Source organism: Embiotoca jacksoni, unplaced genomic scaffold (genome assembly GCF_022577435.1).
Source record: "Embiotoca jacksoni isolate LCO1_2020_lvr unplaced genomic scaffold, fEmbJac1.0.p SCAF_12, whole genome shotgun sequence".
NCBI classification, from domain to species: Eukaryota; Metazoa; Chordata; class Actinopteri; family Embiotocidae; genus Embiotoca; species Embiotoca jacksoni.
The window spans coordinates 10335086-10349029 of record NW_027185252.1 but is presented as its reverse complement, the minus strand read 5'-3'; the positions used below and the strand labels follow the sequence as shown (position 1 = coordinate 10349029).

Here is a 13944-nt window from a genome sequence, read left to right as displayed (position 1 = left end):
ATTGACATTCACAGGTATCAATAATCCTCTGGGATACACGTGAATTTATTCAAGCTTAATACAGCAAGCAATCATTAAGGACCCCCCTTTTTGTGAAAAAGCTTCACTAACTTAGTTGATGGTTTTAAATGTTGTGCAGACATTCAGCTTCTCTGACTGTTCCTATACAGTGCCACCAGAAACGTTCATGTCTTGAAATTTTCTTGAAAAGAAATATTTCATCATTTATTGGATTGGTTGGTATGAAATTTGGTACGGACATTCATGGTTACCAGACTGGCCTTGGTGAGCCTCTGATTTTGAACTATTGAATGTGAAATTTGGTATAAACACCCATGATCCCCATTATCCTGGCAAGTACCATAGGATGGCCATAGAGGTGAAAAATAATTTATGCTTTGGCTATATAACTGGCCAGTGTGACACACAGCACCGAGCAACCACACCTGAGAAAAATGCATGAGAAAAATCCCCAAAAGCCCGTTGTAATTGTCTATCTTAACTGCAGTACGTAATGTTGCCTTCAGTGGCTGTCGTAATTGTCACAATCTCAAGGTAGCGCGCAGACGCCAACAAACGTAAACACGTTTTATACGGATGGATTATCTCAATATAAAATATTCTACGTGGAGTCCTTCTGGGTCAAAGTGAAAATTAAGTAAGTCAAAGGGTGAGACATCTAAAATGTGTAATGTAAGGAAGGCATTTCTCAGTTTCCGTGAAGCTTCTCTAACACAACCGTTTCGGCCAACCTTACGAGCAGCCCCTGAATGCAGCGTGCGTTTCCTAGCCAGTGTTTTTACATTTTTACGCCCCTCCGCTTTTGAACGCTGCTCTCCATGCTTCAGAGACGACAAGCGTGGTGTGCAGGTAAATGATAGCTTTGTAGGTGTTGTCGCTTTTCCCTCATAGATGTGTTGCTATAGGTTACAGTAGATTAACACCGACGTATTGCCATTAAAAAAAAAAAAAAAAACAGCCTGTTCAGTAACATGTGTAAGGCTGCTCTATATTGACAGCCTAAGTTAGATAGATGTAATAACGTGAGTGTTTCAGTCCTGGTGTGATGAAGTATTTATTCGATGGCGACCGCAAGGGTAAAATTACACCTGACTGCCATTCTGTAACACATTCATTTATATCAAGAAAGAGAGTCCCTGAGCAATGCTTTTTGAAATGGTCACCGTGCAGTAAGCTGTTATGTCTGCAGTCATGCTGCTGTCACGTTTTCCAGTCTATTCTTGTGTAGAAGGCGTTACTACAACTAACATGCACTGTGCATTAAAACAGTTGACTGCGCTGACAGTCATGGGATCAGGTGTGTAACTCCGTGGACAACTTCAAATTGACATGCACTTATACTAACCACAACAAATTGGAATAATTTCCACCCTATTTAAAAAAAAAAATTATAAGACATGAAACCTTCAGCAATTTAATATGAAAATAAACTACACATAGTTTATGAGGAAATCAGACAGAGACCACATTAGGCTGTATTGTACAGAGCCTGATGTACTTCTCTCTAGGTAATGCCAATGACTCTATGTTTGTGTGTTTTAAAGACCATATGTCCTAAATAAACTCCCTCTGAGAGACTAATAATAATGTCATCAATTGTCATAATTGTCATCAATAAAGGTGGGGTTTTTTTGCTCAGTGGTCAATGAGTGTATTTGTGTGTTGAAAACAGGGGGACCATGACTCTGACCAGAGGATCTTTCACCTATGCCAGTGGGGAGGAGTACCATGGCGAGTGGAAAGAAGGCAAGACCGTCTTGCTTCTCAGATTCTAAGAAAGCTTACAGCATGTGAAAAGCATCGCCGTCTCTGCAGAAATAAGACAAGCTGTCACTTTACTTTGGTAGTGTACATCTAGTCCTCCTAATGTGTCTCCGAGGCATCACTGTCTTTCTTATCAGGCGAGTGAAAGATACGGTAAAAATGAACATGCTGGGAAAGGAATTCAGTGTTTATTACATAAAGTCTATATTTAAGACTATGTAAACCGGTAATGTAGTCTTGCATACTGGTAGCAAATTGCAAAAACTGAACATGCACCTCGTTATTTCGGCAAGCTTGCCTAGCACAAGTCTGTACCTTTCTAAAGAAATTGTAATTACCCGTACACAAGAAATATTCAAACATGATCTCATGCACACGTGCAGGTAAATGGTGACCATATTTAACAACACTGACACATCTTATGGCATTAGCTTAGGTAACAACTGAGCTGCCTCAGTACTGGCTCGATGCTCATTAAACCATCTGTGACGGGTAAGAGAAGGTGTTTACAATTTTAATTAGGAAACTCCAGTATACATTTGACAAAGTACTGTGATTGGTTCCGTATTATTTCTTCACATCTAAAGTCATGAATATAATATTTTATATTACGGAGAAGATACACCTGCAAGTGTCAATGAGAGCAAACATCTTAGTGTTCTATTCATGAATCTGCTTGGAAGTGTGCATATTGAAATCTAAATCTCTCCGTGAAGGGGAAAAATCCTGTCAAAGTTTTCACCTGTGGCACAGATTATGAGGATTATAACTCTCTCTCACACACATACTGTGACGCTAGTGACATGCAAGCGCCAGGTATTTAGTCAAATCCCAATTAGCTAGCATTGGTAGCCCAAGACAAACCGAGCCAGATTTACCAGCTCTGGCTTTGTCAAATCTTCCGGATTAGACTTTGGGTGTGTTTGGGAAATCTTAGAGAGGCATCATGTCCGCTGCTGTTGAGAAATCAAATCAATGAAAATACGACAACAAGACCATCCTGTGGGCATTAGGTTTGTGATCATTTTCAGCTGCTTTTAGATCAACTAAAGTTTTAACTTGTGTACTCCTTCACCAGATTCTACTTCACCCACTTTCCCAGCGTGGTAATTGTGGGCATAAACCAGCTGTAGGTGTGTCCCCTCTGACGTGATTATAAGCTTCAGTGGTGGATCACAGGCTACTAGGAGGGGAATGCAAGTAAATTCCTTGACTATTTTCGCAGTGTGGATCCTAAAGTAGAAATCCCTGCTAAAAAATCGTCTGGATTAGACTGCTGTAATTCCCACTGCACAGGAGGCAGATGGGACTCCTAATTCAGGAGTAAACCTTTGTATGACAGGGGGGGGTGAAGGGGTACTTAAATCCGAGCACGAACTGACTCATGTGACATATGTTGTGGCTCTACAATATAAAACCTAGTGCTGCATTGCAAGTTCAAATGTCATGCTCAGTTGTCCATCTCTTACAGTATTTTGCACAATATTATGAAATTGCAATCCATAAGCGGCTAAGTGGTCAGATGAGGCATGTTGATAAAGTGTGTGCTGGCAAATGGAATCAAGCTTATGGTGTCAAGATTTCTTTGGGCCATTACTCACTCTGTCGGTGTGGGACTTTCAGGTCGGAGGCACGGTGTTGGCCAGCTCAAGTTTCAGGATGGAACCTGCTACACCGGCCAGTTTGAGAAGGGACTCTTCCATGGCTCCGGTGTACTGCTTTTTACAGATGGATCCAGGTGTGGGAGCAAGAGAGAGACCAAAAGTAAGCAGGTTTTATGTACTCCGTCAAAAGTGAAATATGACACTCTGCTCTATTTTGACCATGTCAGGTACGAAGGAGAATTCACACATGGAAAGTTTCAAGGTACGGGAGTCTTCAGTCGATACGACGGTATGAAGTTTGAAGGAGAATTTAAAGACGGACGTGTTGAGGGCTACGGTAAATCTGTTGCCACACTGTAACAGCACATCCATCAGGATGTCAATACTGTGGTTGGTCACAGTGTGTTGTTTCTGTGCCTCCAGGGCTATTGACTTTCCCAGATGGAACTCATGGCGTTCCACGAAACGAGGGCTTGTTCCAAAACCACAAGCTGCAGAAGAGAGAGAAGTGTCCAGGAGTGGTGCAGCGTGCGCAAGCGTCAGCCTCCGGTGCTCACAGCCTGGCACTTTGACCGTCATAGACCCCGGAGGAGACGCGTTCAGGGTTCCAGCACCTTCCAGAAGGGCCTCAGGGATGTTGCAAACTCCCCTCCAGCTCTTCACTCTGTGTTTTTATCTCTTCTGTCACCATCACTTTTTTCTTTGCATCTTCCTCGTTCCGCATTCACAGTGGCTTGAAATGCACATGCAATTTGACCAAATGACGTTTTTCTGGATGACTGACTAGAAATGCACAACACCATGAAGCACACCTTTAACTTCAAAAGTCCTGCAAACAGCAAACGCTGCTGTTTTTCTCTTGTTCGGACTCATAAACAGTGTTTTCCTGTAAAATAGTTAGTCTTTGTACATCCAACCTCAGAAAATGGGATACCTCTTCTTACATTGTTATTGCACATGTGGTTCTTTCAAGAGTTTGTAAATTAGGTCTAGAATAGATGAACTGACCTTAAAAATGCTGCAATCCATTACAACAGTGAAACCTAAAGATATTCCTGACTGCTATTGAGCGATGCTTTTACATGTGGGTCTCCATTTTGTGTTTTTTCACAGGCATGAGGGCGCACATGAATGCGCAGAAGTATGTGAGCAACATGACACACATTCTTAATGATGGTTTCACATTATTCTGCTGACGAAGAGTTGTTGGTGGTAACGCAGCAATAGCCCCACAAAGCCAGTGAAGAAGACTGTGGGCTAACCAAACATGGATCTAACCAATGCATTATTTAAAATATTTCAAAAATTGGCTTTATAAATGTTTTATGAGGAAGGAAATGCATTCCACACATTTGTAAAGCCTCAGCGATGGTGAATGTAAACATAACTTTTTTGTTTACACAGGGCACCCTTTAGGAGTCATCTTAATTAACAGTGCCGCTGCAAACTTTATCATTCAAGAGATCCATTTCGTCACTGGTGTTTTTCTTTTTCGAAGATCATTATTCACGTTTGCCTTAAAGACATTTTTTTCGGACAAGAGATCAGCTGAAGGGTGTCAAATTGAAAATCAGATGACGCACAGTGACCTGTCCCTCCACTCTCCGCTGCATCACTCGCCCTACGGTGTCATCCTAATGAGTCCGAGGTCTGTTTGAAAATCACCTTCACTCCGAGGGACACGTTGCTAAGCTGGTGCTGAGTTGCTGCTCCCATCACTCACATGTCCAGAAGATTTCCCCTTTCCAATAAACCTCCACGTTCTCAGTGGTAATCATTGGAGAGGAGATTTAACTCAGCTGGATAATATTTTGTCAAGTTTTCCCCTGTCCAACCTGAAAGATCTGGATCACTGAACATCCTCAAAAATAACAACAATCACCACTTAAAGCATTGAAGTAGGGTCATAGATCTTAATTGAGGCAGTTGAATAAAATAATTTATAAATCAGATATATATTTAAGAATAATGTACATGTTTTACCTGTGGGGTATATACAGTAAATATTCATTCTCATTGATTGTGTTTGGTCTGGACTTTGAAATGAATTAAGGATTGGTCAGGTAAAAAGTGTATTACAGGGTTATTTAATGCAGTGTAGTTTAAGAATTTATAACCAATATAGCCAACCAAAGTTATTTGGTGATCATGGATGAATTAATTCAGTGTACTTGAACAGTTAATAGGCCTTAAAGAGCATTTGTAAATGTGGTATGAAAAGGGTTGCTTACATGGAACTTCAACCAAAGACAATCAAATGATACTACAAGCAAAGAAGCCTGAAACAGTCAACATGTCTTCTTTCTTACAGCTGAACAATAAAGACAAATCAATAACGACAAATACACCAGGGCTTTAAGCACACAAGGAAAAAACAAAAGGGGCGAAGATTAAACAGGGAATTGATATGACATTCTGTTGTAAATATTCCTTAAATCTCTGGCCTGGATTATTGCGGTTGCTGATTTTCATTGTTGCTATATTCTATAAAGGAAAAAAAGAAAATCAATACTTAATATTGTGAGCCTGTACTGTTGCTTGCTTTGAATGCCTGTTTTGGTATGGCAGTATGCTACAAAGTACACTCAGGACGAACCGAAGAGAACGTTAAGAGACTGAAAAGTGGATCAGTGCATGCGTCTGTATCACTATCTAAGCACACATTCATGTTTGAGCAAAGATGGTAATATGCTGTATTTCAGATCATGTAATAGTATTTCTTTTTTCCACTATGTTTCCACACCTACTGAAGCCTCCTTTGCCTACACACTCCTGCCTGAGTGGAACTGAATAGACGAGAATCACACATCCATTTCCAACTGGAAACAAATGGTGCTTTAAAAGCGTGCCTGTCCAGACTTTCACTTGCCTGGAAAATATCATTGCCATGGTTACCTTTTATCAGTAATAATATAATGTTGTTTTGAGTGCTCGTAGAGAAAATAACTGCACCATATCCTCTCATTCTGCTGGAATAGCTATGATTATGTATGAATGTTTGACGTGTTTAATAAAGCCTTGTGTTGTAAAGAAAGATGCATCACAATGTTTGATTGAGACGTTGAAACATAAAGCGGTTCAATTTTGCAGCCATTTTTGGTGTTCTAGTACAAAGGCTGAATTGTGGGACATTTGCATCTAAAGGAGGAACTGTATCACCTATTATCTATGGATAAACAGGTTCCTCTGGATTTTGGCTCCAACACAGCAGGAAACCTCCAATTTCCCCATCCCCCCCTTCTCACTCTATACCATCCCAGCCCTCAGCCACATCACAGCACGGCAGCAGGCTGCTTGTAGTTCACATGGAATTGAAAAGGAAAAACCTGAAGCTGTAAAATATGCATGAGTCCTGCAGATTTAAGTCTTAATATTTGAGCCTGTTCTCCTTTTCTGGGTTTATAAACAGTTTTACAATGGCAATATTCAGTTAAATCTCTGTCAGAGTTTAGCCTAAGACATACAGGACAGCATTCATGTATTACATTGAGCATGGTATGTGCTCCCACTGTCCCTGACAGTTGCACAGCCTTGCTTGGAACGGGAAGTATAATGTGGGGCAGATAATGTATCTGATGAGTTTCCTACAATGAGCACATTGATACATAACAGAAATCTGTAACAGCATGCTTTTCATGACAGCCGTTTACATTCACATTAAGAAAACCTACAACAATGGCATGATATTTGTTGAACAAACTGAACAGCCAGTTTTACAACTGTACTTTAAAAACTACAGTCTTAGCAGAGTAGCTAGTTGTTGGTTTCCCCAGCAAGAATGACAAACTTCCCTCAGGAACATTTGAGCCACTGATGATAGAAGGAAAATATGTCCACTGAGCTCCCGTTGAATCCCTGACTTTAGCAGGGCCATACCAGTCATCTCTGCTATCGTCAGCTGACATCACCAACACAGTGCTACTGTGTGCACTGGCCTTGTCTGTTGCCTCGATAAAACACGGACCTCTTGATGTATATTCAAACACAGCTTCTCTGCAGCACCAACTATTAGCATTGATATAATTCAACTTTCAAAGGCATCTAAAATGATACGAAACGGAGTGCTCCTAAGATTATGAGGCTCTCTAAAAGCAGTTATCAAAAGGCCAAGGCTGGCTTAAAGATTTGAGAAATTCAGCTTTGTTTCCTCATTCATACTTTTTTCTTTTTTGTCGTTTTTAAGATAAGCAGATCATTTCAAATCTGTCACGTCCAGGCTGATATTTACTAGTGTCAAGAGTTCGCACTAATCTCAGTCATGCCCTAGAAAGACAGATTTTGATGCTGCACACATGTCACATTACTCTTATAAAATAATGAATCCCCTCAAATTCAATATACACAGCACAACAGTGGCTTTGCAGGATGTAATATGAACCTGAGGCAGATTGTCATAGAAAGTGACATTATAAACATGCTGTATGAGTCAAGGCTGCCTCAACCAAAGTGGGCACCTTCCCAGTGGTCTTTTGTGTTTTGGTAATCAAATGCATTCTCAAGAACTTAAACCACTCATTGACAAAATCAACCAAGGCAGCCTTGCAGTATTAATACCAATTTTGTGGCATATGGAGGGGCCCTGTGTGTGTTCTCTAGGTACATATTCCTCATTAAAGTGTCATTTTATCATATTACCACGACAGCGGCCCAACAGGACATTTCCCGCCCAGGATCCCCCTGACAGGTTAATTCGGCCATGGCATCGGTAGAAGGCTTTACATTGCATTATTCACTCCTCTGTTGAGGTGTTTTCAGGCGGTACCATTCCCACCTCTCTCAGCTTCTCCAGTCTCTGCAGGGTCTCCATGATGTCACACTGCCATTGTTTTACCTGCTGCACTGCAGTCACTCCCTCCTGTAATCACAGTCAGTTTGTTAGCATGGAGCCATATTGTCTTCTATATACAGTGTTGAGATATAAAGCACAGCATGTCAGCTCCCTATATGCGATCAATAACTATCCTTTAAAGAAGTCGTGATATAGTTTAGTAAAAATGACATCAATTTTTGGGAGGCATTTTCTCTTTATGTAATGAAATATAAGACATAAGCGTGGTATTGATATTTCATTATAACTTTTAAGAACAAAACGTAGTAGGTGTATTTCCAAAATGTCATACAGTTAAATTAGATTGGCATATTTAGGCTAAACCAAAAAAAAAGCAAAGCAGGTGGCAAACCTCACATGATTTTTAATTTTTGTGTCGGCTCCTGCAACGACGAGCAGCTTCGCTATCTTGTATCTGTTGAGACGCACTGAATCATGCAGGGCTGTGTCGCCTTCCTAAAAGGAAAAAAAATAAGTATTTTATTAATGGCCCAAATAGTAGAGGGGATGAAACACAGAAGTGAAACACGCTGTCGGCTTGCTACATACTCTGTCCCTGGAGTTGATTTTAGCACCACAGGACAGCAGGTACTCCACAACGGCGGTGTGGCCTGTTCTTGTGGCCACATGCAGAGGAGTGCTGTACAGCTGCAGTATAGACATTGATATGCAGTGTGACTGGTTTATTTATATGCAAATCCACATTCAAACACATAAAGGACCAACTGTGCATCAATAAGAGACGGAGCGTGTTCACATACACAGACAGGAGTTCTGGTAAAAAAAAACTGCAGGCAAGAGTAAAAAGGCACATTCACCTTATCTCTCACGTTAAGATCAGCCCCGTGGCTCTCTAGGGCTTTGACAACTCTCAGGCTTCCTCCTCTGCAGGCCCAGTGTACGGCTCTGGAGCCCAGCTGAAACACAGTAGGAGGGCTCCATCCTATTAGCAGTGCTGACTGCAGGCCACGAGGAGCTGGAGCTTTAGTGTAACAAGATAATCTCACCCAATCTCATCACCATCTTCACAAACAAGCAGCGTGCTCACACATCTTACTTGATCTGTTAAGTTGATATCGGCTCCTTTTTCTAACAGCATTTGGACAACTGCAGTGTGTCCCTCCAGAGAGGCACGGTGTAGCGCTGTCCTTTTCAACTGGAAAGGTTACAAATATCATAAGCAGAAATTGGTTTAGTATACCTTAAAATCGATTTATCTGTTTTACTGCAAAACAGGGAAAGCTCTACCTCATCGTGGGCATTAGGGTCTCCACCATCAGTCAGATACTTTTCTACCACATTCACATTGCCTTGACAGGCTGCATTCATGAATTCAGCAGTATCCACAGGTTCTGTCTGTCCAAACAGAATCATAATCACACACATAGAAACACAAAGAGACAGGAGCGATAGCGATTCAGCTTTAATATCTCTGTTGTGCAAATGAAGATAAGGCTTCTGAAAATTGCAGCTCACCACATGGATTTCTCCAGAGACCACTGGCGGGTATGTTTGCTTGATCTTTTTTTTCTTTGTGCACAGCTCTGTGATGTTCTCTCCTGCACTCAGCTCCAAAATCTCACAGTGCAAGTGTGATGAGAGTCTCCTCACTCTATCCTCTGTCTAGAAAACAAAAGAAATATTAATAAGGTAGAAAACCCTGCTGGAAACCCTGAGATGAGAGAGATTGTATTGGTTTGTGAAGCAGGGGTGCCAAATAGGCTAAGGGGTGTTGAGAGCTGGGAATGACGGTGTTAATGTCAAAATAAATTCACTGCATAGTGCAAGGCCAGGCTTTGCCATAACAATATAATCATTCCTAATAAACTCCCTTAAACTGGCAATAGGATTTTACAAAATGTATCCGTGACATAGAGTTAATCTGTGTGAATGTAACCCGTCTTCTGGGTGGTAGAAATGAGTGAAAAGCAAAATAAATAAATAAAAGTAATAACGACTTCCGTTCTACAATATACACTTAATATAAAACTGGGAAATCCAAACTGAAGTCACAATAGTTACAACGTGTCTCTCACCTACCTGGGCTTTCTTTTCCACTCCAGGTGTATGGTCCATCACATTGGCTGCCAAGTGCACAAGCTTTTCTGTCTCTGGAATAAAGAGCAAAAAGATAAAATACAAAAACAATCAGTAAAGAAATGTGCAAACAGCTAAAGGTTTTTTTTACCATAATAATGTGGGTAAAATAAAATAAAAGTGGCGGATATCACATCTGAGTGCACGCCACTGTGTACAGAAGTGCTGCGAGCCCGGTGGCTTCCTGGCTGGAATGCCGGGTTCATGGTGGGACATTGTGTTATACCCCCACAAACAGGTGTGTGTGCACTTTGGCGTGCACAAGCATGTAAATATGTCTGTACTTGCCAGGCCTACATTCTCCCTCTCTCTTTCCATCTCCCTCTTTTCCTCGCTGTCAAGTTCATATGCAAGTACATCCACCCTTCAGGGTGTCATGCGCTGAGGCTATGCTCATTCCACGACCTCCTGGTTTTACTCTGCTCTGTGGTTGCAACAGTGTGTACTTCTCTTTTACAGAAGCACAGGCCTCATAAACACACCGTTTTGGGGGATTATGCTATTTACAAAGGTTTCATTGCTGTCTAGTGATAACGTGCAACAGTGCAACAGTGCTATCAAACAGCTCTGGTCATTTTTTTTCATTAACCCAAACCATTTTATAGGTAAACTATTTATGCACGTGTGCATTGGACAAATACGTTGATCTACAAATCAATTCTAGCTTTCAGTGCTTTAAACTTTGAAAGCGTCATCCACAGTTGTTGTTTTTTCATTATGGTTCTCTCACGCTGCACAGATTTTCTTTTTGACATTGGATAGTTTTTGTGCATGCCATTGTGTGACTAAGTGACATGTTAATGGTTAACCGGTGTTACTGAAGGAAGAGTAGCAGAGTCCAGTGGAGTAGAAAGCAGCAGGAGCAGCAGCAGCAGCCATTTTAGCTGCACAGGACATGCCACTTGCTGCTATCCTCGCAACCACGGAGCACAGACAAGGAGACAGTTAACTATCAGTTTACATCTCGACCAGGCTGGCTGTGGGTTATGTTGTTTGTATTATTCAAGGTGATGTTTCTCTTGATGCTATTCTGCCAAGAAATAATTTAAAAAGACAGTGCTTGCTGGCATTTAAATAGGTAACATGTTACTCTGAGCTCTATAAAACAATCATGTTGGTCTCTACAATACAGACAAGCAGCATTACTTCATGACATTAATGTTATCAAATGATTTAGATTAAACTCAGTATTATGGTGTCAGTCATGTGTGTGTGTGTTTCAGGTGGAAGTATAGGTGCCATGGTGACGCTGAATCACTTGAGTGCGGAGGACCCAGACGATGGCTCCCCGCTGCTGACGACAACACCAACACCCGACTTTCACAGACAGAGAGTGATCACAAAGACTGACTCCTGGGACTTTTTTCTCAGCAGGTATATCTTTGCAAAGCACTGTATTCATCTCTTTGGCTTGTTATTAATGCCAGAGAGTTAATTCACATATTCTCTGATGTACAGGAGGGAGAACTTTGCCTTCAGCCTGCTGCTTCTAATCGGATGCTACTTGGCTATTCTGGTTCCTGCATATTTTCCCTTGGATAAGTTGGCACCCGTCAGCGATGACCACCAACATCCCAAAGATGTAGTACGTACTGTACACATCTTAGAAAGCATTTCAGATCATTTCTTTACTCTTACCAAACTTAACTTAAACATTTGCTCCTCTGTTCAGGGCTTACTGAATCGGTCGGCCTCGCTGCTGTCAGAACCCTGTAAACCTCGCTGGTGTCTGAACCAACCGAAGTCCCAGCTCTGTTCTGCAGGCCTCCTGGACATCCCCGTGTTTGTGCAGCAGGACAGGCTTGAGCCGTGGAATCTGTCCCCTCCTCTGGGGCTCCAGGGCAGCGAGGCGCATCTGGCCCTGGCTCTCGCCTCTCTGCCTCAACCGGGCCTGCCTCCATCACTGAGGAGAGAAGGCAGCTGCAGGCGATGTGTGGTGGTGGGCAGCGGCGGGGTTCTTCAAGGAAGTCATCTTGGATCCCATATAGATCAGTATGACGTCATCATCAGGTATGTGTGCCACAATTTGAATGAGGCTAAAATTAAAGGAATGAAGAAAACACACTGCATCAGCAATATATTATCACTTTCATAGATAGATCTTTGTTACCAGGATGAATAATGCTCCGGTGCCTGGCTTTGAGAGGGACGCTGGTTCACACACCACCATCCGCCTGATCTACCCAGAGGGAGCGCCTCACTCTGCAAACGAGTACAAAAAGACCAGCATGGTTGCTCTGGTGGTCTTTAAGAGCCTGGATCTGGACTGGTTCACTTCTGTCATCACCAAAAAGCCTCTGGTGAGCCTGCATCACAAAAAACATTGCACACTGAAATGGTGTATTACGTAAGCCACGAGTGTCACACCAATGTTATCACATTATCACACTCCCTGCCTCACATGCTCAACATCCCATGTATTTGTTTTATAGAGCTTCTGGTCCAAAATGTGGTTCTGGAGGGAGGTGGTGGATGACATTCCCCTGAAAGCAGAAAACTTCAAGATCCTCCACCCGGAGATTATTCACAAGACGGCAATAGTGCTCCAGAAATATACTCTGACACAGGGAAATGTGAGTTCTAACATGCACACTCTATATTTAATCCCTTTACGACAAACATGCTCACATTCTGCTCGTTTTTTTGTTGTATGCTTTCATATAACACTGCATTTAAACTAGAGGAATCAACGACAGCACATCTGCCTAAGACATGAATTGAATGTAAGCTGAGAAATTCAGTTAGGGAACGATGAGCAACCGTCAGTTCAAATATTTATTCGCCACCCTTAGGAGGATTTTTGCAGTAATGCTTTATAATTCCTATTGAACAAAATATTGCTGAATAGTTGGTGCTTAATAGACAAAATGTAATTTCTTCTCTTCAACAAGACGGTGCCAACAACAGGTGCCATTGCAGTGGTGATGGCTTTGCAGCTGTGTGACCAGGTGAGCCTGGCAGGGTTTGGGTACGACATGCAACACCCAGATGCCAGGCTTCACTACTACGAGACCATCCGCATGGACACCATGAAGTATCACGTAAGTTTCGACTGATGACCAAACAGTGGCGGGGAGACTCGTGAGCTTCATGTTTTTACTCCAGTGGTTTGTTTCTATTTTTATTATCGTTCAGCAGGTGCATGATGTCAGTGCTGAAAAACTCTTCTTGAGGGAGCTGGTGGCTTCAGGAGCTGTGACTGACCTCACAGGAGCTCTCTGAGTCAAAGACTGATTATATACTGAAGCCTACATGCACTCCCCCTTCTCGCTATGTGTATACAGGCGTATGCACTCGTCCATATTGTGCCCCACCGGAAGAACCATACACAGCGGGACCTGACCTTTAAAATGCTCACAGTCTGCAGGGTTGACTGATGAAGGAGCACATTAAACTCCACATGTTATATTGTTGTAGAGACCAACTTAAAGTGTTTCTCATCCCGGTTTGATTAAATGTGTTAAATCAACAGCTGTTACAATTGTCACAGAAGTGATAATTGTGTCATCACACACACACACACACAGGACTCTAATAAATGCAATAGTCAGTGCAATTTCAATTCTGTTTACAAAGACTCGATAAACAATGGAATGTGAGACTATTCGTATCATTTTCCTAAAATAATCG

At 41.9% G+C, this 13944-nt stretch overlaps 3 protein-coding genes across 5 annotated transcripts; 2 read left to right on the top strand and 1 right to left on the bottom strand.

Annotated features, from left to right (window-relative positions):
* The first annotated feature begins 806 nt into the window (after window positions 1-806).
* morn4 (MORN repeat containing 4) lies at window positions 807-6413 on the top strand. Its single transcript, XM_069144705.1, has 5 exons — window positions 807-870; window positions 1694-1767; window positions 3409-3523; window positions 3617-3726; window positions 3813-6413. Exons 2-5 carry the CDS (start codon window positions 1701-1703, stop codon window positions 3959-3961), a joined length of 441 nt encoding a protein of 146 aa, XP_069000806.1. The 5' UTR covers window positions 807-870; window positions 1694-1700; the 3' UTR covers window positions 3962-6413.
* Window positions 6414-8118: 1705 nt separating this feature from the next.
* Window positions 8119-10530, bottom strand: ankrd2 (ankyrin repeat domain 2 (stretch responsive muscle)). Its single transcript, XM_069144108.1, has 8 exons — window positions 10461-10530; window positions 10258-10328; window positions 9466-9573; window positions 9275-9373; window positions 9036-9134; window positions 8767-8865; window positions 8575-8673; window positions 8119-8244 (listed from the first exon to the last, which is right to left on the bottom strand). Exons 1-8 carry the CDS (start codon window positions 10528-10530, stop codon window positions 8119-8121), a joined length of 771 nt encoding a protein of 256 aa, XP_069000209.1.
* A 708-nt stretch (window positions 10531-11238) lies between these two features.
* st3gal7 (ST3 beta-galactoside alpha-2,3-sialyltransferase 7) lies at window positions 11239-13899 on the top strand. 3 transcript variants are annotated; one of them, XM_069144055.1, is made up of 8 exons: window positions 11239-11321; window positions 11538-11688; window positions 11773-11899; window positions 11987-12324; window positions 12428-12614; window positions 12747-12887; window positions 13206-13355; window positions 13450-13899. In XM_069144055.1, exons 2-8 carry the CDS (start codon window positions 11555-11557, stop codon window positions 13534-13536), a joined length of 1164 nt encoding a protein of 387 aa, XP_069000156.1. In that variant the 5' UTR covers window positions 11239-11321; window positions 11538-11554; the 3' UTR covers window positions 13537-13899. The 3 variants fall into 3 exon arrangements, with proteins under 3 accessions (XP_069000156.1, XP_069000154.1, XP_069000153.1); XM_069144053.1 differs by having other exon boundaries at window positions 11262-11688; window positions 13453-13899; XM_069144052.1 differs by having other exon boundaries at window positions 11264-11688.
* The last annotated feature ends 45 nt before the right edge of the window (window positions 13900-13944 follow it).

Bases quoted from the DNA above. Each gene is read 5' to 3' on its own strand.
- morn4 (XM_069144705.1), top strand. From the start codon at position 1,701: ATGACTCTGACCAGAGGATCTTTCACCTATGCCAGTGGGGAGGAGTAC. The intron at 1,768-3,408 runs GCAAGACCGTCT...TGGGACTTTCAG, and splicing joins CCATGGCGAGTGGAAAGAAG to GTCGGAGGCACGGTGTTGGC. The intron at 3,524-3,616 runs GTGTGGGAGCAA...TGACCATGTCAG, and splicing joins CTTTTTACAGATGGATCCAG to GTACGAAGGAGAATTCACAC.
- st3gal7 (XM_069144052.1), top strand. From the start codon at position 11,507: ATGGTGTCAGTCATGTGTGTGTGTGTTTCAGGTGGAAGTATAGGTGCC. The intron at 12,325-12,427 runs GTATGTGTGCCA...CTTTGTTACCAG, and splicing joins CAGTATGACGTCATCATCAG to GATGAATAATGCTCCGGTGC. The intron at 13,356-13,449 runs GTAAGTTTCGAC...ATTATCGTTCAG, and splicing joins TGGACACCATGAAGTATCAC to CAGGTGCATGATGTCAGTGC.
- ankrd2 (XM_069144108.1), bottom strand. From the start codon at position 10,530: ATGTCCCACCATGAACCCGGCATTCCAGCCAGGAAGCCACCGGGCTCG. The intron at 9,574-10,257 runs GTAGGTGAGAGA...CTGTTTGGACAG, and splicing joins GAGTGGAAAAGAAAGCCCAG to ACAGAACCTGTGGATACTGC. The intron at 9,135-9,274 runs GTAAGATGTGTG...ACTGTGTTTCAG, and splicing joins ATATCAACTTAACAGATCAA to CTGGGCTCCAGAGCCGTACA.